Source organism: Epargyreus clarus, unplaced genomic scaffold, assembly GCF_041222505.1.
Source record: "Epargyreus clarus isolate Ecla_fem2 unplaced genomic scaffold, WU_Ecla_fem_2.2 ptg000007l, whole genome shotgun sequence".
In the NCBI taxonomy this organism is placed as follows: domain Eukaryota; kingdom Metazoa; phylum Arthropoda; class Insecta; order Lepidoptera; family Hesperiidae; genus Epargyreus; species Epargyreus clarus.
The window spans coordinates 12,800,930-12,824,217 of NW_027332215.1; the positions used below are offsets into that span (position 1 = coordinate 12,800,930).

A 23,288-nucleotide genomic window follows, 5' to 3' on the forward strand; every position below is an offset into this window, starting at 1 on the left:
GATATCATCAATTCAGAGAGGTATGATTATAAGCACAACTCTACACCTATCCAGAAATAAAGATCAACTAAGTTTTAGCAAGGACGATATCGTTATATCGATAATATTCAATCCTTTAAGTAGATTACATAAAATGTTCATAATTAATTCCTAAAGTAGAATAGGTTTCATTTTTTTTAATAGGTTTAATTTCCTGTGTAGGTTATTATACTCTAGATTTAACTATTCGTTTACGTTACGTCGAAAGTGTCTGAAGATAATTCTGAATAGATTTATCGTATGAGACAAAAGTCGTACATAAAAGCGGCGCAGCGACGTGCGTTGAGCTTTTGATTTTAATTTTTTGCTTTTTTGTTCGCTGATAAATGTTAAATAGGCCCTGAGTTATATTTAAATTCCTCATATATGGCAACATTAAATAATATTATAAACGTCACTTTGACAGTTGTCAATAAGGTATTTAAATATTTCTGATATATAGAGATGATTTCGCTTATTTATAGCAAAAATACTTCAGTGTTATAAAATATTACTAGATTTCTAAAGTGACGAAATGTCACTGCTTAATACTTTCTAAGTGACAACTTTTTAATGTTGTACAACAAATTCATGGTGTGACTAATTTACAGTGACATTGACATTATATTTTTTATAGACACTGGCGTGTCATTACTTTTACTGCGTTCTGTTGGCTTTAACTTGAACTTGTGTAATTTAATCAAAACTAAGTATTCTTATTGTAGCATGTTAGTTACCAAAAAATCACTATTAGTTCCCATGATTATAAATATAAAGTTATGATATTTTTTGTCAATTTTATCGTAGTTTTACAAGGCAGCACTTACAATAATGTTTGTCAATATTATCGTAATTTAATATACGGAAAAGTTAAAGTTAATGCATAAAATTGTTTTTTAAAAGCTAATTTTTAATTAAATGGCATTTTTTTTAATAATTTTACTCCTATGTATAAAAAGAGCTTATTATTCTTTGCTCTGTCACTTATGTTTTATTTATCTATGTCAGTATAGGGTTACCATAATATTGTATTGCTCGACATTTCCTGAACACCAATCGCAAACGTTCAATATGGAACAATGCGAAAATATCATTGGTTGAAATAGCAACTGTGGAAAATTTTCGTCTTTGAAAGGCGATGTCATAAATGTCATTTAGTAAATGAGCACAGACTCTCCATGGTCATTTTCAACTTGTCTTTCTTTATTCTTTTCAAAGCAGCACGTGTAGACGCAGTCGACTCGCTATCGTCATATAAAACTTTATAGGTACAAAGTAATCTATAAAAATATTGTTTTTAATGGAAATACTTTATTGGGTTGTAAAAAGAGCGACCGGAGCTAATTTTTACAGGAACAGGCGTTTTAAAGTAATATTCGGACACAACGTGAAGTGTTTATGAATTAAGTTGGGATTATAAAATAATGGACGTTTCACAGAACCGTTGTATTGTTCACGTGTGTTGATTTGATGGAAATGATTTTGCACCCTAGGTTACAAGCAGCACAATGCCGTCGGACGCAAAGAAACGAGCGCAGCAGAAGAAGAAGGAGCAGGCCAGCAATAGGAACAAGAAGCCGGTGGCCAGGGTTAACAATTCCGATGAAAATGGCACCAACGGCAAGGAGGAACGCGAACTTACTGCTGAAGGTAACTTTTTGTATTCCTCATCTTCGACATGTTACACATCACTAATTAGGCGTCAAGTACATCGGAGATGGAATCTGACGCGAACCTCTTTAGCTCTGTAAGGTCAGTAGCAACTGTCCGTAGTAAGCATTAGGAAAATTTGATATTATATAGTAATTTACCAAATAAAATACTTGCATATCAAAAATGTAAATCATACTAAATTACGTTTTTCTTAAAAAACTTAATTAAGTTTCCTTACATTTGAAACAACATCATGTATGTTCATACTTTTTGATTAATTTACTATATCTCATGCATTATCTTACTACTTTGTAATACTTTATTAACCAGGGAAGATTTCTGTAAAAATATATATAATGTTACACATAAAACATATAAAATATTTATAAATATTATTTTATCAAAGCTTTATTGTTTTTAAATTATGCTTATATAGTAGTAATTCTTTTTTTTATAATATAGAAGTAGAAAAGGAGTATGCAGTCCACCTGACAGTAAGTGAAGGTAAGGTTTAAGTACTGCGGCCAGCCGAAACATCTTGATAATACTAGAAACTAGTTTTAAATATACTGAGCAGCTAATTTTACATCCCCCGTATATCTTACCACATCCCTCAAAACTTTAACACAAAAGCCTTTAATACGGTAATTATAAGGCGAAAACAGATGTGGTGATGTCTCTTGAGGTTGATCAACATAAAAGGTTTAAGTACTGCGGCCAGCCGAAACATCTTGATAATACTAGAAACTAGTTTTAAATATACTGAGCAGCTAATTTTACATCCCCCGTATATCTTACCACATCCCTCAAAACTTTAACACAAAAGCCTTTAATACGGTAATTATAAGGCGAAAACAGATGTGGTGATGTCTCTTGAGGTTGATCAACATAAATTTCTACCTCACTGTTTGTTTAGATGAATTGCTTGTTTTTTTTTAATTCAGAAATTTTGATTTTACTGAAAATATCTATTAGCACATTTTTACCCTATTTGTAATAGGAAGTTTTCTCAGAAAATTATCTTGTTGTGTATCTTGTCAGCCTCATCAATATCAATGTCATAATATTGTATATTTTTCTTGTCTGATGTTAGTCATGAGTATTTTGTTGCCTTAATTACTAATTTACCAAATGGAATACTATCTGAATTACTACATTATTTGTATTGTATATTATTAAAAATATAAGATTGTATTTAAAATTGACTCCTTTTGTTTGTGAACATATGATAAAATGTGTATATATAAAGTATCCATGTCATCTGATCGTAATTATTATAGTTATATTTACTGTCAATTAATGCAAATAATAATAGATTTCATAACTGATGCCAATTATATTTTGCCTTTACATAAGACATTTCATAACAAATAAATCAGTCTGTTACCTAACCATTATGTATTGTAGGTTTTTTTTACTTTTTCTAAGTCACCATTGTAAGTGTAGCATAATGAAAGAGATTTGTGCCTATTGGTGCATGACTTTGATCGTTCACACTTTCCAATGCTTTTAAGAAGCAAAGAAAGATTTTTATTCATTTTGTTAAAAAATGTTAGTGGGTCATTGAGTAGATTATTTTTAGAATGCAGTAAGTTTATTCTGCCAGTTTAAATTTAGACAAAATCTCGATGTGTATGCTTCAGTTTTTTACACTCAGCTGTTTCTGCAGAAGATTATCGTTCTTGTGTTGAACTTAAGTAGGCACTTGACATAGAAGTGTATAAAAGATCTAAAAGTCATTTACATGTGAATTTATTCACTTTGCCTGTAGTTTAGTGAATGGAATTATGCTTTATTATGCTATATTGTATGCATGAAGCCCTTTTGTGCGCGAAATAGTTATTTTTACATTCATTTATTCATAATTCGAAGTATACAGGGTGAATTTTTAAAACGGGCCTTCAGGGCCAAATCCAAAACTATAAGGATTAGCGAAAAATGCTGAAAGGAGTTACGAGGCCGATTTTGATAAAAACTAAAACTGCATCATTAGTTTTTTAAAATATTTTTTTCCTTAGCCGGGAATCGAACGAGTTCATTTTGAAAAAAAATGACACCTCTATATTACTCCACTATCTGATAGTGTCGCTTATAAGGATCAAATTCTGGGAAGTAATGTTATGTGACAAATTAAAGGAAAAGGAAAATTTTGAAGAAAATACGTATTTTTCCATACATTGACATACCAATCCTTAAGGATTATACATAACAAATGATTTATGTATAATTCTTTAGAAACAGACATAAGTCATACCATTGAAGAATTTGTTGGTTAATCAACTAATTATTCGATGTTATTACTATGACATACGGCTTAGTATGAGAAAGTAATAGTTTGGCAAATAATTTAACGCCGTTTTTAGGATTTATTTTTTAATGAAAATAGATAACTGATTAAATAGTAAATACTTATTGTTTGTTGTTTACAACTTCGTTTCAACGTTAAATATGATTTTCTATATCTCTTTTTTTGGTAATCACTCTGATTTGACTCTAAAAAGTAATTCTCGCAAATTGTCAACTTTACATCTGTATTAAACGAAACTCCGCCCATAGCAAGTAAATCTATTTTAATGGTCCTAAAATAACCTTAGCTAAGTCGGACATAAAAATATAAATTATTGGGTAACAAAACGTCCATTTCGAGTGATTAGAAACATTGAGCCAAAAAAATGTTAATACACGAAATGTTTAAATTGATGAATGGTGGGAACTTAACTGCCAAATTAATATGAAAAAATATGCATTTTCTTAAAATTGAGGCTTTTCCTTTAGTTTGACATTTATCATTACTTTCCAGATTTTGATCCTTATAAGCAACACTATCAGATAGTGGAATAATATAGAGGGTGCATTTTTTTTCAAAATGAACTCGTTCGATTCCCGGCTAGGTAAAAGGTTATTTTAAAAAAATAATGATGCAGTTTTAGTTTTTATCAAAATCGGCCTCGTAACTCCTTTCAGCATTTTTCGCTAATCCTTATAGTTTCGGATTTGGCCCTGAAGGCCCGTTTTAAAAATTCACCCTGTATACATACATGCCGCCAACGTCACGGGCAAAAGACTACGTGACTACATTACAGCCATCTACCATCCATAGGTGCCCAATATAATTCGTAAACGCAAAGTAAATAAATACAAAGTAGCAAAAACCTGCATAATGTGAAGAACTTCTTATGGTGCCAGTGCGCCACATTTGTTTCTGCTTACAATGTGTGTGCATAAATGTGTGTTATGACACGCGCATCCAACTTAGTCATCAGAAGATAACATCCCATATTATAGTTTATATATTAATTGTATGCAATTGGCTGTCGGCTTATGGGTTCGCTAACACCCTCGGTCTATCATTCAGATTTATTTTGACACTTCGAAGTTAGATGTTTTTACTTAATCTGGCATCATAACAATGATATTCTCACCCAGGTGGTTGCGAACCTTGGGTGGTCGACTGGTCGCGTTTATTTAAAAGGGATCGCAATAATAAAAAAAGAAAACTCCTGCGCATATAAGGGATTCATTCAAAATTGAACCAATTGTAATATTATGTGTACATAAAATATTACTATGCAATTACCACATTAATTTATAAACTTATAATTTATATATTGTAAGCTTGATCATTAACATTTTAGTTTCTTTGCAAGTTACGATAAATAGCGTTGATGGGCATCGGTTTAGTAGAATATCGGTAGGTAATTTCAAATTATGCTATTGTTACAGAGGCATTGTGTTTGAAGCTGGAAGCGGAGGCCAAGATGAATTCCGAAGCCCGGTCTTGCACGGGCGCGCTGGCCGTCCACCCCCGCTCCAGGGACATCAAGATAGCTAACTTCTCCATAACATTCTACGGCAGCGAACTGCTGCAGGACACCCTACTGGAGCTCAACTGCGGCCGTAGATACGGTCTCGTAGGACTTAATGGATGTGGTACGTATGCTATTAGCATGAACTTGTAATTATTTGCTTGTAGTTGAAACCTTCGTCGGCAAGCAAGCGAGCGGGAAATTGCAGGGTACGCCATATGTGTATGTATTTACTATCAACATAAATGTGCCTACGACGGCCATTACACGAGGGTAAGCAAATATCATTAGTAATATTTTTTCATCGTTAAAGCTTTCACTAGCTGCATTTTGTAGTACGAGCAGTTACGCGTGACTTTGTTCATTAAATTTTGTTACGTACAAAAGAAATAAAAAAGCGCTAACTATCGTTCGAAATTTCAATGGAAAGATGGTAATTTGACAATAATGTCACAATAAAAAAAAAACGACTTTCAATTTCGTTTTCACATCTACAGAAGTCTTATTCACATAAAAACTCACATTCAGTATACCAAATATTCACTCCCAGAAACAAGGACCAAGGAAGGAAAACACTAGTAAGACTTATCGGCATTGAATCTAAAGTTCTTGAATTTAATATGTCCTTCAGTGTCACAATGATAACACATATCTTACTTGTTTAATATAATTGTCTTACAACAAGTCTAGTCTACAGTTATAGTAAAGTCATACTTTATTATGCGCGATCGGATCCGTGTAATGTAAAGATAAGCATCGTATATACGAGGTATATACGTCACATGTACTTACTTGATCAACGATCATATTACTTCCTAGCGATATGACTATTATTATGTGTGATGTGGTTAATCTCTGAGGCTATGCGCATACTGCTGGTTTTAATTGTATTTGAATTGGCAATTGTATATTTAGAATAGGTTTATATTTAAAAAAATTAAAAACAAAATAATAACGACATTTTTTATATTTATCTACTTATCAGAAAATTCTTTTGTTTGATACTTTGGGAGTATTATAATATTTGGTCGCCATCTTGGGGCGTCCGCCATATTGGATTTATAAAAATCAGGCATTGTCATTCAAACCAATTATATTAATGTAAAATTTCTGCTCAATCTTTTGTGAATAACTGAATTTTAAAGGACAGCTAAAAGATTTGACCCTCGCATACATATGAACTCAAATGGCAAGTTAAATAAAAGCTTGTAATAAATGTAGCGGTGGCACATGCAGTCGAGTTAATGTTAATTGGTCGCTACCGCATGGACGTCTGTTATCATCCAAATTGCGTGATATATGCTCGTTACAAAAGAAGATTTAAATAATTATTGAAATTGACGAAATATTGGCGAAAATCACGCCAGTGAACTTATGAAATGCCAGCCAAATTATGAATGTGATAATTTATAACATTTATCTAGGAGAGGATCGGGCAGCCAAGCGCGAATGATGCATTTAAATCAGACTCTCATCAGAAACTTTATGAAACACAATTATGATATTCGGAAAATAATATTATGATAGGAATATTTACCATAGTGAAAATCTTTTTATTGGCTCGCAAGCTCGGGCGCATTGCAGTGATTGGCGCGAATTTCTGTGGAACCGCACGGAATTTCATTTGTCATTAAATGAAACTAAAGCCCGTACGTTTCGATAAATAATTCTCAGGGTATGGGTTATCTGTGCTTACAAAAGGATAATATTATGTCGTTCCACGTCATCCTACATCTTATAGAAATGCATGAGAAGCTTTGCGCGTTGCGAATATTGTATCACTGTAGAAAAATACTGTTTTGAAGTCATAAATGTGAAGAAAATGTAATCTCAATGTTCTTGTGAAATTTATACACTATACAGACATTATATATATCCTGTTAGTGCCTGTAACAGCTGACAAATTGGATCTTACTGACCTATATTCCTTTTAGTCGCTAGTGGTGTAATAGTAGGACCAATTGAATCGAACACAATATTGAATAATGGGACTGCATATCGCTCTGCGTACATTTATATTTATCAGCTGTGCCGTATTGCAGGCCAGATTTAGACCCGCGGGTTAGGTCTCGCGTGTATTTCGATTTAAGGGCTTTGTTTTTTTAAATCCGAATTTATAAATTCATTACAAGGAAATGACTTTAACGTTTTTAATTAAATTTAACATATCTTGTAAATAACCTAACATTTTTAAAATAACGACTCTTGATTCAAGTACAGTAATTTATGTCCTAAATTATTAAGCAATTTTTGCAAAATTATTTATTTAATTATTTTTGTAAAGAAGAACATAACGATTACCTTTCTTAAGCTAAGTATTTTTAATTGACAAATTGAAAGCCTTTTCTAAACATCAAAATATGCGCAATATTTTCATGGTATTTTTTGCTACAGTTATAAATAATTGGCAGTATGTACATTGTTATGGCTCTAGCGAATAGTCCAATGTCATTGTAATTCTCTATAGCAGTAATTGCCCCGTAATTATTAACTCACGGACGGGACGCCCTTAGTACATCTGAACGGTTAAGAATGTTAGTCATAACAGCTTGCGTTTCATTATATGAAAACATCGTGATAAAAGTGTGTTAAGATTCTTTTGAGAATGCAGTCTATCTGGCAGGAAATTACGACTACATGTATCTGTAATCAACCCCAGATAGGACTCAAGTAATACCAGAGAATGGGTATAAGTACATGCGTTGCTACGTCTCTTCATTCTCACACGGCACACATCAAACCAGGACACAACAGCGTTTAGCGCTGCCGTTATTAGCGTTACATTTATGAAATTGATAAATACTTGTATTGTATAGTCAAATATAAATTGCTTCAGCATCCATTTGCATTGCCTATTTTTTACATGTTATACTTTGTTTGTTTGCTTGCAAAGCGTATTTTCTTAAACAGCACGTTTTGTTTTTGTTGTATGTATTATTGTATTTATTTCAGAAAATATCACTTACTTTCTTAATTATCGTTTATAACAATCATATATTTCTTTGCTATAGTAAAAAAAAATATAGCGACAGTTTGTAATATTCAATAATAGTTAATTTTTGTATACAGAATTTCAAAACTTGATAACATTTGCCTATTTAAATTATCGAATTTCGATCTGTGGTAGGAAAAAGTAGTAAAGATTGGTTATTACTATCAGGCGTTAAGGTGGAACATACTATTGAAATTAAAAAGCCACGCTACACGATGCAAAACGACGCGTGTAAAGTAAAATCACAACATCATCGAGTCACGTCGAATGTCCATAATACGATGCTGGTTATATGTAAGATATCATCATCATCAAGCCTTCACTGTCCAACTCTTCACTACAATATGATACTGAGAAGAGACTCGTGCCTGTTCACATACCTTCGAAATATTTTTTAAGATTTCTCAATATGTAGGTTTCCTCGCAATGTTTTCCTTCACCGTTAGAGCGAATGATAATTAATACTAGATAATAATAATTGATACTTTGAAAAATCAGAGGTGGGGGCCTGGGATTTAAACCTCGGACCAATCAATTAAGAGGACGCGTTTCAACCACTATGTTATCACTGTTTATAATGCTATCAGGGCTTTAGAATAGAAGATATAGCGATTTGATTCGACTCAACACACATCGCGTTCCATGAGGTAGTAGGGCGTTTCAATAGTATGTTCCCAACTTAACCGTTTATGTTATAATCTACAATACAATTTACAAGCAGTAACAACAACCATGGCAAATTGAAAAGTAATTTTAACGTTACCACGGCAGTGTTGCAGTTATTATTATGAAATCTCTGACTAATTGGCTGAGTAGGATGAAATACAACACTATTATAAACAGTTCCGTTTTAGTATGTTTTAATAAACATAAAGTGGGTAACAAAGTAAATTCCTATTACATTTTGGATCTGTACCGTCATGAATCGAAAACATATCAATTATCGATTCATGAATACAACAACAGGAACAATTACAGTACTCACAGAGTTTTCACCGTTATTTTCGCGAAATAGTATTTGTTATTAACATAGCAACGTATAACTTTGTAAAATATTGTACTTAAGGGAAATATGTTAAATATAAGATTCATTTCGCTCTTATTTTTTTCACCCGATCCATTCTAATTATTGAAAATCTGCTCTCAACATAATCTTTTCGCAATAAGCTAGTGAAAAATATATTACTTTCGTACTATTCGTACTTTAGTATTCTTCTAATAAGTGATTATTTTCTAATTGAATGTTACTTATTTGATATTTCTAAATGCCGGTAACTATGTTGCATTCTTCAGAAATACGAGACACATACAATTTTTGGGCTTCACGTTCATAAGGTTTTTAATAAAACGTATACGATGTTATTTCTCATACCTTAAACTACTTCAATGTAAAATGAATTAATTTATTTAATCCCTTACTTGTAACGTTCAGTATGTTGGTCAGTATGCTTTATTCCCAGCTTTACAGATAACTCATATTTCCGTAACTCTTAAGTGACGTAAGAATTAATTTAAACGTTAGATAAACACTCTCACCCGCTTCTGATAACAATTGAAACCAAACATGAACGTAATTCACACGCGTCTAATATAACCAACTATTGACTCATATTATTGTACTACAACCGTATTTAGGAAATGTTAATACAATGGCTACTGTGTTGGTTTACTTATACACAAAACCTATATATCTGAGATATTCCAAAATAATATTAATATAATAATGAAATAAAATGGGACTTTGAAATTGTTTTATAAAAATACATCGAATAGATACATCCTGTGGTATCCTACGGGAAACAGCCCGAACCCAAGTCATACCTCTAAATTGACAATTTATATTTCCGCATGGGAATTGAACCAGGCTGTCCCTTTGAGTAGCATAGCTAAGGCTGGAATAATACATGTGCGATCATGGTATCTAGGTCATAAACTTGGATTTTTTTCGATGGTGTACTAATTCAATATCAGTCAATGTAGTAACTGCTACCGCTACGTCAATCACCACTTTGCCAAAGGGGCATCTGCCGCCGGGCTAGGTGATGATGCCCGGGAACCGGCCTTGCTCCGACAGGCTCAGATCGGAACACGTATATGTAAAAGATGTTTAAAAAACTTCGATAGCATAATTCAGAATAATCGTGGCGCCATCTCTTGAGGAGTAGCTGGAATTCGCCACAATATCGATAATGTGTAATAATTTGTAACACGTAGTATTCAACTTGGTTGTATACGTTTAGCCAATGCTTCATACTAATGAAGATAATATAACACTCATTTTTTTAATGAATAAATTTTCATTGTAGGGAAGTCGTCGCTGCTGTCTGTGCTGGGTCGGCGGGAGGTGTCCATTCCGGAGCACATCGACATATTCCACCTGACGCGCGAGATGCCCGCCTCCGACAAGACGGCGCTGCAGTGCGTCATGGAGGTGGACGAGGAGCGCGTCAAACTCGAGAAACTCGCCGAGGAGCTCGCTCAGTGCGATGATGATGGTAACGTTTTGAATTTAGAATACTACTTAAGCGTAGTACAAGGCGTAGCGGACTAAGCGGGAGGGGGAGGGGGATTCGGGGCTTGGTTACGGCCGGTCCGCCCGGTTCTGTGGAGCCTCTAAATATGCAACTTTCCGCCCTGGCGAGCTTATTCCGTCAGTGACTACAAGCTTATCTGCTACTTTTATTTCCAAAAAGAAGTGTTACTTATTTATATTCATCTTAGAAACGAAACATCATCATCATCATCATCATTGTTTTACGAGGTAAAAGTACCGGTATACCCAGTGGTACGGCAACACGCCTTGAAATATGAAAATGTAGGTAAATGACAGTTGTCAATTTCAAGGCGCGATTTATTTCCGCTGCGTCCAGATTGTCTCCTGTTTCCGCTGCGACGTTAGTCATCATATATTGAATATCGATCTTTTTTTGTCTTACGGATAGTACGTAATTTCAGCGGCTATTTAATCGCGCAAAATTGCGGATTCGTGAGCTCGTAAAAACGCTCTGTGAGCTCTCATTTTATCATCTTTTTCCGAAATATTACGAAATAAAAGTAGCAGATAACCCTTTAGTTTACGTAATAATAATTAATTGTTATAATATATAATATTAATGTTTAGCAAGATTGAAGTCCTACTTAAGGTCTAACATAGAAGCGTCTCCTAAGGACTGTGTTGGAAAGCTACATCTAAGCTTCTCTGATACCCACCATCTTTCCAAAACCAGTGACAGTAACCACTAACTACTGTCATTAAGCACAAAAATATATGACGGTGTTGAGACTGTCATCACTACCATCTATAAAAAAATTCTTAATCTGCTTTGCCCTGTTATGTCTGACTAGTGAGTACGAATCTTTTCATAGTTTGAGGGAACCGTAGAGTAAACTACCACGCTCCTTTGATGAGTATTGGTGGAGGAACCATGTCAAGTGTTTTGATACAACTCATGTAAAAGACGTGGTTTAAAAATTATCCAATGGGAACCTTTATTTAAAGGAAATTAAACAAAAATACTTAAACCGTGTACTAAAAATTGTAAAGACTGAAAGAAATATGAATTTGAACCAGAACTAACGGCTTAAGGTGCCCCTGTTGTAGTCGATCAATATTCTGAATACTCAGTTATTACTACCCATTAGGCAATACCAACCGATAATATGTTAGAAGAAATGCAATGTGCATTTTATATGAAGTTACTGTAATCACGAGGCAAAATTATAGGTGAAGACTAAAAGTTAAGACAATTTTTATGTAAGAAATTATTTCTACTTCATTTTCATTTGAATTTAATTTTTTATTGATAGACCTTCCTCATAATGATCTCATTTATTATTCTGTTGGCTCCAACTTGTCTGCTTCATTTCTCATGCATATGAGGTACAAACAATACCTTTGAAGACGATCTAATTTATTCATGATGATTAATAAGTTTCTTTGATCTATCCACTTTACCACTTGGCAAACTTTGTTATTATGAAATTTAATATTCTGATTGAAATTTTCCAATTGAAATACATTTCTAATAGACAGGAACTTTGTATGATATGAGACCTTAAGTGTTATTAACTAGTTAACGAAGAAAAGGAAATAATTCAACTACCTATATCGATCAATATTATGGATTTTTGTACAAAAAGCCTTATTATTGAGTACCTACTATGTACCAAGTAGAAAGATTTTTATATGTATCATTGAGTGTTAGGTATTTTCTCGCTGAACAAAGGATAAAAAACACCAACCTATATCATTCCTTTTAGCTTTTCAAATGTCCTCTCATGCCAATATGGTAGCGCATACTACTGTAGTTATTAGATTGATATAGGTGGGGCTGTGAGGTATTGGAGACTTCCAGAGCCCCTGGTGGTAAAGAGTTCTACCATCATCAAATCACTGAAGCACCTTTTGGTAACACACTCACACTGGATTTTATACGTTATTGTCCTTAGTCGTAAATGGCCACTGCCAACCATGGATATCTGTAATCACCCTCAGATAATATTACAGTCCTACTTGAGGTCGGCCACAGATGCGTACCTACCCTTGAGAACTAAGTTGGAATGCCTCGGATAAGCATGTCTCCCTTGCTATACCCTTCAAACTGGCACAGCAGCGCGTGACACTGCTATTAGTAGGCAGACAAAGTTGTGGCGGTGGAGAGTTCCGAATCGAACCACGGAGGTTTTTACCACCTTCGTATTGTATTATATGTTTAATTGAATTGAATTTAATTGATTTTGTATTAAATTAAATTGAATTCCACAGATGCGCAAGAGCAGTTGATGGATGTGTACGACCGATTAGAAGACCTGAGTGCGGACACGGCGGAGGCCCGAGCCGCCCACATCCTCCACGGTCTCGGCTTCACCAAGGAAATGCAGCAAAAGGCCACTAAGGACTTTTCTGGAGGTGAGGCTGGTTGATGCTGGCTTATAAATGCTCACAGCTGGGATTATGTTGTTTTTTGTTTTAATATAATATACAGTAGCTAACGAGCATGCAATTCACGGGGTGGTAGGTGGATACCAGATGTAGAACAAGGGTTCTACCTAAAGTGGATGCGTTGACACTCTTGAAGACAATGATGATCGCAGTATTTGTAAGATAGGAGGGGGTGCCTCCTGAAAGTGTATGGATACACACTTTCACGATTAAGCAAATACTGTGACATGTTGTTAACTGGGTTTGCAGAGGTATCTCACAAATACGCAGTCCTACCTCACTGGTGGAACTATTCTATTGATTTGTCCCTATACTGTCCTTTGGATATTATACATAACATGTATTATTACAACCATCAAGCTAGATAATAATAAAGAGCTGTATGCCTTAAAGCAAATAGGTGTGTCAAGCGGTCCTTTGTATTCGGCCAACTTTTAGAGGCAAGTCTTTTAAAGGTTACTCTGACTAATATAATTATAATTTCACAGGTTGGCGTATGCGAATCGCCCTCGCCCGAGCGTTGTACGTGAAGCCGCATCTCCTGCTGCTGGACGAGCCGACCAACCATCTCGATCTCGACGCCTGCGTGTGGCTCGAGGAGGAACTCAAGTCGTGAGTAGTTGTATATTATACTAGTGGTGCCCGCGGCTTCGCCCGCATTTTAATGAAATAATATGACATATTATATACATAAAACGGAAATTTTGTACCTGCATTGGAATGACAGTGGATTTTTAACTGTCAGATTTAAAAAAAAACACTCATGATTTTTCTTTAACGTCTTAAAAGTAGTATAATTTCAAATGTGAGGCTGACAATTTACTTGTTAAAAAGGATATTTAAAAATAACATTTTTTTGAAAAGCTTAAATATCTGTATCCCATTTGTGGTGCTATTTACTTCTTTAACTAGCTAAGAACCATCTATGGTCTTCTAAGCCATTTTGGATGTGAAGAAATATGAACACACGCTCAATGTAATGTTATATATAACAATTATTTATTCAAACAGTCTTGTGATCACTACTTAGGTAATGGTAGAATGGAAGTTATTTGGTGATCATCGACTCATAATATCATCTGGTACAATCATTAGACATCAAAATCTAAATAACTTAGTAATACTAATGTATCTAATAAATCTCAACTAAAAAGTACTTTAAAAAAAATTACAATAAAAAATACTTTTGCAGGTACAAACGTATCCTGGTCCTGATATCCCACTCGCAGGACTTCCTGAACGGCGTGTGCACTAACATCATACACATGAGCAAGCGTCGGCTGAAGTACTACACGGGCAACTACGAGGCGTTCGTTCGCACGCGGATGGAGCTGCTCGAGAACCAGATGAAGCAGTACAACTGGGAGCAGGACCAGATCGCTCACATGAAGGTCAGTCACAGTTAAATTCAAAAGTCACTTATTCAAAATTAATACATATAGAACAGTTTTTGAAACTCATCAAACTACCACCGCTTCAAAGGTGTTTCGCTATGGAGAAGAAGCGGCGCTAGAAACTCGATATCAACTTTACATAGTGTTACATACAATTAATTATTGATGTTGGAGCTGGAGTTGTTATACCATGCGCATTTGTCATTTAAGTACTTATTTACATTCTAACTAGCTGAATCAGCAAATGTTGTGTTCCAATATAAATAAAAAAATTGGTGAACAACCCTTATCACTTAGGGGTATGACAAATAGATAGTAGCCGATTCTCAGACCTACTGAATATGCATATAAAATTGAGTGAAAATGGGTAAAGCCGTTTCGGACGAGTAGGTACGGTAGCTAACATTGTGACACGAGAATTTTATATGTAAGTTAATCTGTATTTTATAATTGGTTATCTATTACTAGGAAATGAAATGATACGGTTAAACGAAAAACACTTCGAAGCTGAATGTAATGTTTTACTATTAATAATCACTTACTTTCGAATATATCAGGCCCCGCGTGATGTCCTTTTTTCGGTTTTTTCTCACTATTTTGGGCATGAATTGTGGATTCTACTGAGTGGATATTGTAGTTCTTAATGGGAAATTATCATGACTTTTGATTGATATAAAGTTAAAATCATCAACAAGCTTGAAACCTTATGTGACTTTACGTTTATGTGAATTGTAAATGCTGATAACTTTATTAGCATTTTCAATCCTTTATTATTTACATGAGGCATTATATACTCTGTTTCTTAACTACCTATGGCCTCTATTTCTTAAACTACTTAACTACCTTTAACGTTTAAGAAATAAATTATACCACGATAATAGATGAATCTAGACACTCTAACTAATCTAGATATTATGCTTTTAGAATATATTAACATGAATTTTCTAACATTATTTGAACAGAACTACATAGCCCGGTTCGGTCACGGCTCAGCGAAGCTCGCTCGCCAGGCGCAGTCGAAGGAGAAGACGCTCGCGAAGATGGTGGCGCAGGGGCTCACCGAGAAGGTGATCGACGACAAGATACTCAACTTCTACTTCCCGTCCTGCGGGAAGGTGCCACCGCCGGTTATTATGGTGCAGGTGAGTTTTGTGTGCAGTTTTGGTTACTTACTCTTTCCCAATCCTTTTATACTCGTAAAATAGTCATTTTAAGCACTGCTGTTTTCAGGTTAAAAAGCTATGGTAAAGGAGAAACAAGTATAGTCCGCGTAAAACTGCTAGTCCGCCCTGAATGTAGAAATGAATCGTGTTGCCATAGCAAATTGTATGACTACACCTGCTCGCAACAACTGCAGAGTGGACTAGCAGTTTAGCGCGGACTATACATAAGACGTTCTAACTTAGTCTTCTGGGGTAGGAAAACATCTGTGGCCTACCTCCGGCGGGATTCCAATCCTATCTGGGGTCAACCCCTTATCAAGTCTGTCAGTAAACAATCACTATTCATGTGACGATATCCAGATGTCTCAGAGTCCTACCTGAGATAAACCCAAGATCCGTTGCACCCCTTATGACCAAGTTGGAATACTTTGAATAAGTGTCTCTGGCTATATATCCCTCCAAACTGAACACACCTATAATACCTACTTGTTATTAGGGAAAAATCGGCAACATTTAAATTTTATAAACTTGTCAACAAATAGATGATATCAATGTTATTTTTCTAAATTGTTTATTTCCAGAATGTATCATTTCGATATATGGATAACGGGCCGTGGATCTATAAGAACTTGGAGTTCGGTATCGATCTAGACACGCGGCTCGCTCTCGTGGGGCCCAACGGAGCTGGCAAGTCTACGCTGCTCAAACTACTCTATGGAGACGTAAGTGCCAATATTACTTAGAAACGATCATAAATATTCTCTATCAGTTACGAAATTACACTTTCAAATTAAAACCAAATACCACTTAATAAATTAAGATCAAAGTATATTTAATAACTTTAATAAGGAGTAATAAAGAAAATTATACACATAGTTTTTCGAATGGTTACTTTGACATATTATGTATTTAAATTTTTGTGAGGTGATAATATGTACTTCTCATTTTTGATATTAAAATATTTCTCGGCCTGAGAAGCATCAGGGCCGATATGTGAAATCACGAGGTTTAACATTAGTTTCGACTTCCGTTCACATCGCATTTTTCGTAACGCTCTCGTCACGCATTCATCAGCTTACTAGCCAAGTCAGTGCGTAACGAAGTCCTACTTCAATAATTATGGAAAAAAGACAAACCCACTGAGCTTCTTACCGGATCTTCTTAGTTAAGGTCGCGTTCCGATCCGGTAGTAGTTTAAGAAATAGTAGGTCAAGTGCACGTCGAACCCGCACCCGGAGGGTTCCGCACCACTACTTTTTTATTTTTAGTATTTGTTATTATAGCAGCCATTGAAGTACATACATTGTGAAAATTTGAACTGTCTACCTATAACGATTCAACAGTTCGAAAATTATCGATAAATACCAGTGTGTTGTATAGAGACCCCTTTTTATAGTGGCTACCGTTTTACATTTTCTGTAAACAAAGTGTCTCTATCTACTCGTATTACGGTTCCAGAATAGAGCCCTGTGATAAACGGACAGACGGACAGACAGCAGAGTCTTAGTACCCTAAAAATATTATAACTGACAATTTGTAAGTAGGCCAATACAAAATAATTATATTTAATTTCAATAAAATGTGTACAGCTGGTGCCTAGCACGGGCATGATCCGCAAGAACTCTCACCTGCGCATCGGCCGATACCACCAGCATCTGCACGAGCTGCTGGACTTGGACCTCTCGCCGCTCGACTACATGATGAAGCAGTTCCCCGAGGTCCGCGAGCGCGAGGAGATGAGGAAGATCATCGGCCGGTACGGACTCACCGGCAGGCAACAGGTCAGTATAGGTACCCTGTCTTAGGGCATTTCTTCTTTTGTTTACTATATTTCTATGTGCATATGTGTATGGGTCGCGAAGACTGAAGCGGGATAATTCATGTGCAATTTTATAGTAATATTTAATATTTTAATACATACTCACGATAAGCGGTTTTACTTTCCTTGTGTACGCTCACCCTAGAAAAATATTCAGCCCAAGAAAGGTTACACATGCAACTGAGTTGAAATACCAATTACATAACTTTTATTAAAGGGGTCTGAAATTTAAAAAAAAGAAAATTATATTGCATTGCCGACACAGTAAGCTGTTTAGTAGTTATTTACATTAGATCGATCACCGAATGCGTCGACAACATTTGACAAAATTTAACTACACTACTATAATAAAGCGACATTATCAGATAGTGGAATAATATAGAGGGTGTATTTTTTTTCAAAATGAACTCGTTTGATTCTCGGCTAGGCAAAAAGATATTTTAAAAAGCTAATGATGCAATTTTCGTTTTTACCAAAATCGGCCTTGTAACTCCTTTCAGCATTTTTCGCTAATCCTTTTAGTTTCGGATTTTACCCTGAAGGACTATTTGAAAAAATCACCCTGTATATTATAGTGAACGAAGTCGTTCATAAACCGAATGTAAAATCCTAATGAGATGAGTTGCAAATATTCCGTTACTGTTAACAGGTGTGCCCAATGCGGCAACTGTCGGATGGGCAACGTTGCCGCGTGGTGTTCGCGTGGCTCGCGTGGCAAACCCCACATCTGTTGCTACTGGACGAGCCCACTAACCATCTGGACATGGAAACTATCGATGCCCTGGGCGAGGCTATCAATGAGTTTGACGGCGGCATGGTGCTCGTTAGCCACGACTTCAGGCTCATCAACCAGGTAGGAACAAATCAAAGTGAAAAGGTTATTAGGCATTAAAGGCAATAACATGAATAAAAAAATATTGAGAAAAAAATAATTACCATACTGTGTACTGCATACTCGTGTTTCTCAGTAGAAAGAAGTGCGTTGTAAAGAATTAAGGAATTAATCGAAAAAAACAGTGCATTTTGCTGGCTCCTGTACACGTGGACCAGATGCGAAAATTGAGTTTCAAGGGCCTTACTTTCTGCTACGCCATAGCACTGATGTCTATTGTTAAAATATGGAATAACCATGGTGACTGATTTGCAACTTACAACAATAAACAAATTACTTAGCTTTACATATTTTTAGGACATTAATAATGTCGTGAAATATAATTTTCTAAGTTAAGTAGTAATAATAGTTAAAACTTCGTACTCTACACATATTTTTCCAATTTCAGGTCGCCGAAGAGATTTGGATCTGCGAAAACGGCACCGTCACGAAGTGGGAGGGTGGCATTCTCAAGTACAAGGATCACCTCAAGTCGAAGATCTTGAAGGAGAACGCAGATAACGCGGCTAAAATGCGCAAATAAACCAATATGAACGTCCATTACGCACTGTGTACTCTTTTTCAACCTCAGATGTCTCAGCGAAGTGGTATGACCAGCGATGTAATGATAAATGTTTTTCAATTGTATCTGTCCCAAATGAACGTAGGCAACGATTTTCCGAGCTATCAAACATCTAATTCCGTGGCAAGTATTAATTAGTTTTCAGCAAATTCAGCAAAAATACCAAATTGAGTGATTTGTAATGTTGGTATTTTATTGTTGATTAATTTATGACATATAAGTAAAATGAATATGTAGTTTTGTTTGCTAATAATATTTATAATATTTCATAATGTTGTAATTTAGAGAATATTTTAAAGCGTCATTCAAGTATTACGTAAGCAATGGTGGTAAGGATGTTGGTCTGTTTTTTTTTCAAAATTTATTACATTTTAATTCGGGATGGAGTAGAGAGTTTCACTTATTTTCGCTGATAAGAGGGGGTTTAAAAAATTTAAATTCTACTTATGTAATACTTGAATAACTTTAAACGCCAATATTATGGTGGTACACGGGCGTAAGAAGGCGACGCTAATAAACGGAGGTGTCATTAATTGTTTTATTATAACTAAGATGCACAATTCGATAACTGTTTTAAATGAATTGCAAACGAGTTATGAGTTATTCGAAAAACGCAAATGTAGTAGAAATGAAAACAACTTATTAAAACAACTTATTAGCTACATCTTATTAAAAATAATAAGCCGTTTTCGATGTAAGCCATTGTGTTCATATGTGACAATATAACATTTCACTATTGTGTTGACATGTAACAAATGTGTTTAACATTGACAGGGTGAACGTAAACAGTGAATGAACGGTGACAATTTGTAATGTCACACAAATTGCAGCTTTCTGCACTTCTTCTACATTTCAACTTTAACTACGCCAAAATTAACACTATCTCGCAATGTACTTACAAAGGGAACCGAAGTTATAATTTCCCGTATTAATTTATAGAATTGCAATAGTTCCAATGTGATAATTTCTATGTTGTATGAAAATAAAGACGTAATATATTGTATAAGTACATACATGCGCTATATGTGATAACGTGTCTTCATGGTTGTTTAAAAAAGAAAATTTACAAATTATATCTTCATTTTTGGAAACAGATTTCTCAAAACTGTATTTTTGACCAGCAGCTTACAAATTTTAACAGGTCAAGATAAATCCATTGGGAATAATTATATAGGGAACAGATTCAAATAACATAGCTATTTATCAACGACGTACTAAATTTATATGTATTTAAAAGCAAAAGATAATCGTTTAAAGCAATAATAAAGCATAATACGTTTTACCATTGTTCAAACAAGAATAGCGATACGTCAGAGTAAAAAGAAGGGAGATTGTCGAACGGGACATGTGATATTGAAATAGAGTATAGACGTTGGTGTTTATCACGGCTATCTCTAATCTGACACCTGAACGTTGTACATAATAACAATTTTGATGAGTTTGTAGGATCCATGCTTAAATTATACATGGATAATAGATTAATAAACGTCCTCGCCACGAGGAGCTAGAGGTAGGGAACAGGTAGAAGATTATAAGGTATTAATTTAATATACAATAGAATACCTAATTCAAGTATAGTATTCAGTCAATAAATATTGTACTCCGCGAACACGCCACTTACAGTTAAAATTACTTAGAATCGTAGTTAGCATGCATTTTTCTAGTGTGTGGCGTGCATGGCGGAATCTATGACGAAATGAATAGAGAAAAACGCTCTAATTTTGATAAACCTGAACTTCTTAACTAGATTTTTGGTGAATCTGTTTTCCTGGCGTGGACGTACAACGTGGCCTATGTCACTCCCCCTGAATAGCGAGATTTGGCGTGAAAAGTACTACCAATTATAAGTAACGCACTTCCATAAGATCCCTACAAACCCAATGTATGCATTAAAATCGAATGATATATTTGTGTTTGCGATTTATGCAAAATAATTTGTAACTTCTCGTGACGGGGACTTAGTACTTGAATTAACAGACTCGTGTACAGTACGACCGTTGAGTCGCGGCTAGTCTTAGCTTAGTGCACGGCTGCAACAACTTTGTATGAACCAAACGGCGGTTTATGGTTTGCGATCGTTCGGAAAGTCTGTATTCCGTCCGGCGACGACTCGGCGGTCGATGTACGGAACATCGGTCCATTGTATTTTTTCACTTTGGTTTGTACTTTAACACTATTGTCATGGTGTCCTTAAACGGATCGGCTTATCAGCGATAAAACACTTGTGGCCCCGAGTAGACGTTTTACCATAAGAATAATTTATTAGTTCTTGACAACCTGTAAAGTCCAAAAGATCCGCCGAGTATCCGCCGTGGTACTTTCCGCTCACTCATTTATGTGAGCTCCAAAAACGCGAAACTCAGTGAGACTATATATTTTTTTATGCAAGTGTAGATTGGAGCTTAAATAGATGTGAACGGGCTTGTTACCACACTGTCAGCTGTTGTGATGGCGCTGAATACTTAACAAGATCGTTTAAGGATACCACAATACTGTACTTAGTTTGATTTTATTTAACTTATTTGTGTGCAAGAGAAGTTATTTCTGCAATAGTATTTCCGTGTGGTAGGAAAATAATACAGAGTGCTCTCTTTTTATATATTATAATCAATAAAATAAAATAATTATTAACTAATAAATTTAAAATGTATATCACATTCACAATAATGTAATAATTAATAAAACAAAGGGGCCGAGCAGTTGTTATTTGTTATGACTCTGCATGCATCTAGCGGTAGTGCCGCCACCATAACACAAAATAATTAAATTACTCAGCTTGTATTGTTGTATAACAGATGATACTATTTATACCGTAGCATTAGCCAACATATCCAAAACTCATCGAAATCCAGACGTTGTGTCAGTAATTAATTTATTGAAGTATTTGCGTATATAACTAAACGTAAAGTTAATAGGTATATTTTTTATAAAAAATATATTGTGTAACGAAAAATATGTAACATATTTACTCGGTCCCTTCTACTTCATATATTCAGTGTTAACTGCATTTTATTTATCTCCTAGAGTATAGTACTATATTAAAATAGGCGGTGCAGCAACTTTGTATTAATCGCGTAATAGTATAGAGGGTCTAGACAAATGAGCGATCAGGCGAAATTATTTATAGGGCGATGGTAACGAGACAAACAATACTGCTTCCAGTTGTTCTGTGCCAAGTTGTCTAGGCCCGCAGGTGTCAATTGAGGTAGTCGCATATAGCAGTTTGTGATCTACCGTCGTATGATTGTGATTCTATAAGCCTATTAATATTAGAGATTACTACTTATTGTGATGCGTGCCGTCTTTGGCGAACCCCTCGCCGCCGCACGTCATTCATTAGCATAGTATTGTAGCAACAAATACAAAGGATTCCCTCACTATGATTGTGTTTTATTCTAAACGCCTATATGTAGTCTATTTGACCCCGCGAGTTTTCGAAATGTATCGACACGTTTTTCTGTACATGGAGCAAGGGCATCATACAAGTGTGGGCATCACTACCTTAATATTGAGGTACGGGAGACATACTTTTCCTAGGCGTTCAACTTTAGTCGCCAGGGGGATCTCTTTGCACAGGCTTGCAATCATCAAACACCTTAAGGGCTCGAACACAAAACTGCGATGCGACGCGATGCGAATTCGCAACGCAGAAAATTGCGATGCGAATTGCTGCGATGCGATATCGTGCGGCGTAGCGTCTCTCAGGGTGACCAACAACAACAACCACTGTGCGATGCGAATCAATTCGCAAGTTCTTGCGATGCGTCGAGGGAGCTCGCAGATTTTTGCGATGCGACGTCGTATCGCAGTTTTGTGTACGAACCCTAAGGTGTTCACGATCACACGTGCCTTGATCCGTAGTAGGATCCCTGCCTCGTTGATTACACTCTCGTCGTCCAATACGGCGGAAACCCTCTTTAAGTGGCCTCTTATGACAAGCACGGGATCTGGTTCCAGAATACAGCGATAAATAAATGGTGCCTATTGAACTTACCTAAAAATGAATATAGATATTGTAGAGCATACAAAACTTACACACGCAGTGAT

At 35.4% G+C, this 23,288-nt stretch overlaps 1 protein-coding gene across 1 annotated transcript; it reads left to right on the forward strand.

Moving 5' to 3' along the window:
* Positions 1-1,135: 1,135 nt before the first annotated feature.
* On the forward strand, positions 1,136-19,222 carry LOC140743437 (ATP-binding cassette sub-family F member 2). The gene is made up of 12 exons (XM_073074699.1): positions 1,136-1,286; positions 1,512-1,668; positions 5,395-5,601; positions 10,776-10,964; positions 13,235-13,378; positions 13,900-14,023; positions 14,604-14,802; positions 15,768-15,947; positions 16,550-16,690; positions 17,558-17,749; positions 18,437-18,640; positions 19,068-19,222. The coding sequence occupies exons 2-12, from the start codon at positions 1,527-1,529 to the stop codon at positions 19,200-19,202; spliced, it is 1,857 nt and encodes a 618-aa protein (XP_072930800.1). The 5' UTR covers positions 1,136-1,286; positions 1,512-1,526; the 3' UTR covers positions 19,203-19,222.
* The last annotated feature ends 4,066 nt before the right edge of the window (positions 19,223-23,288 follow it).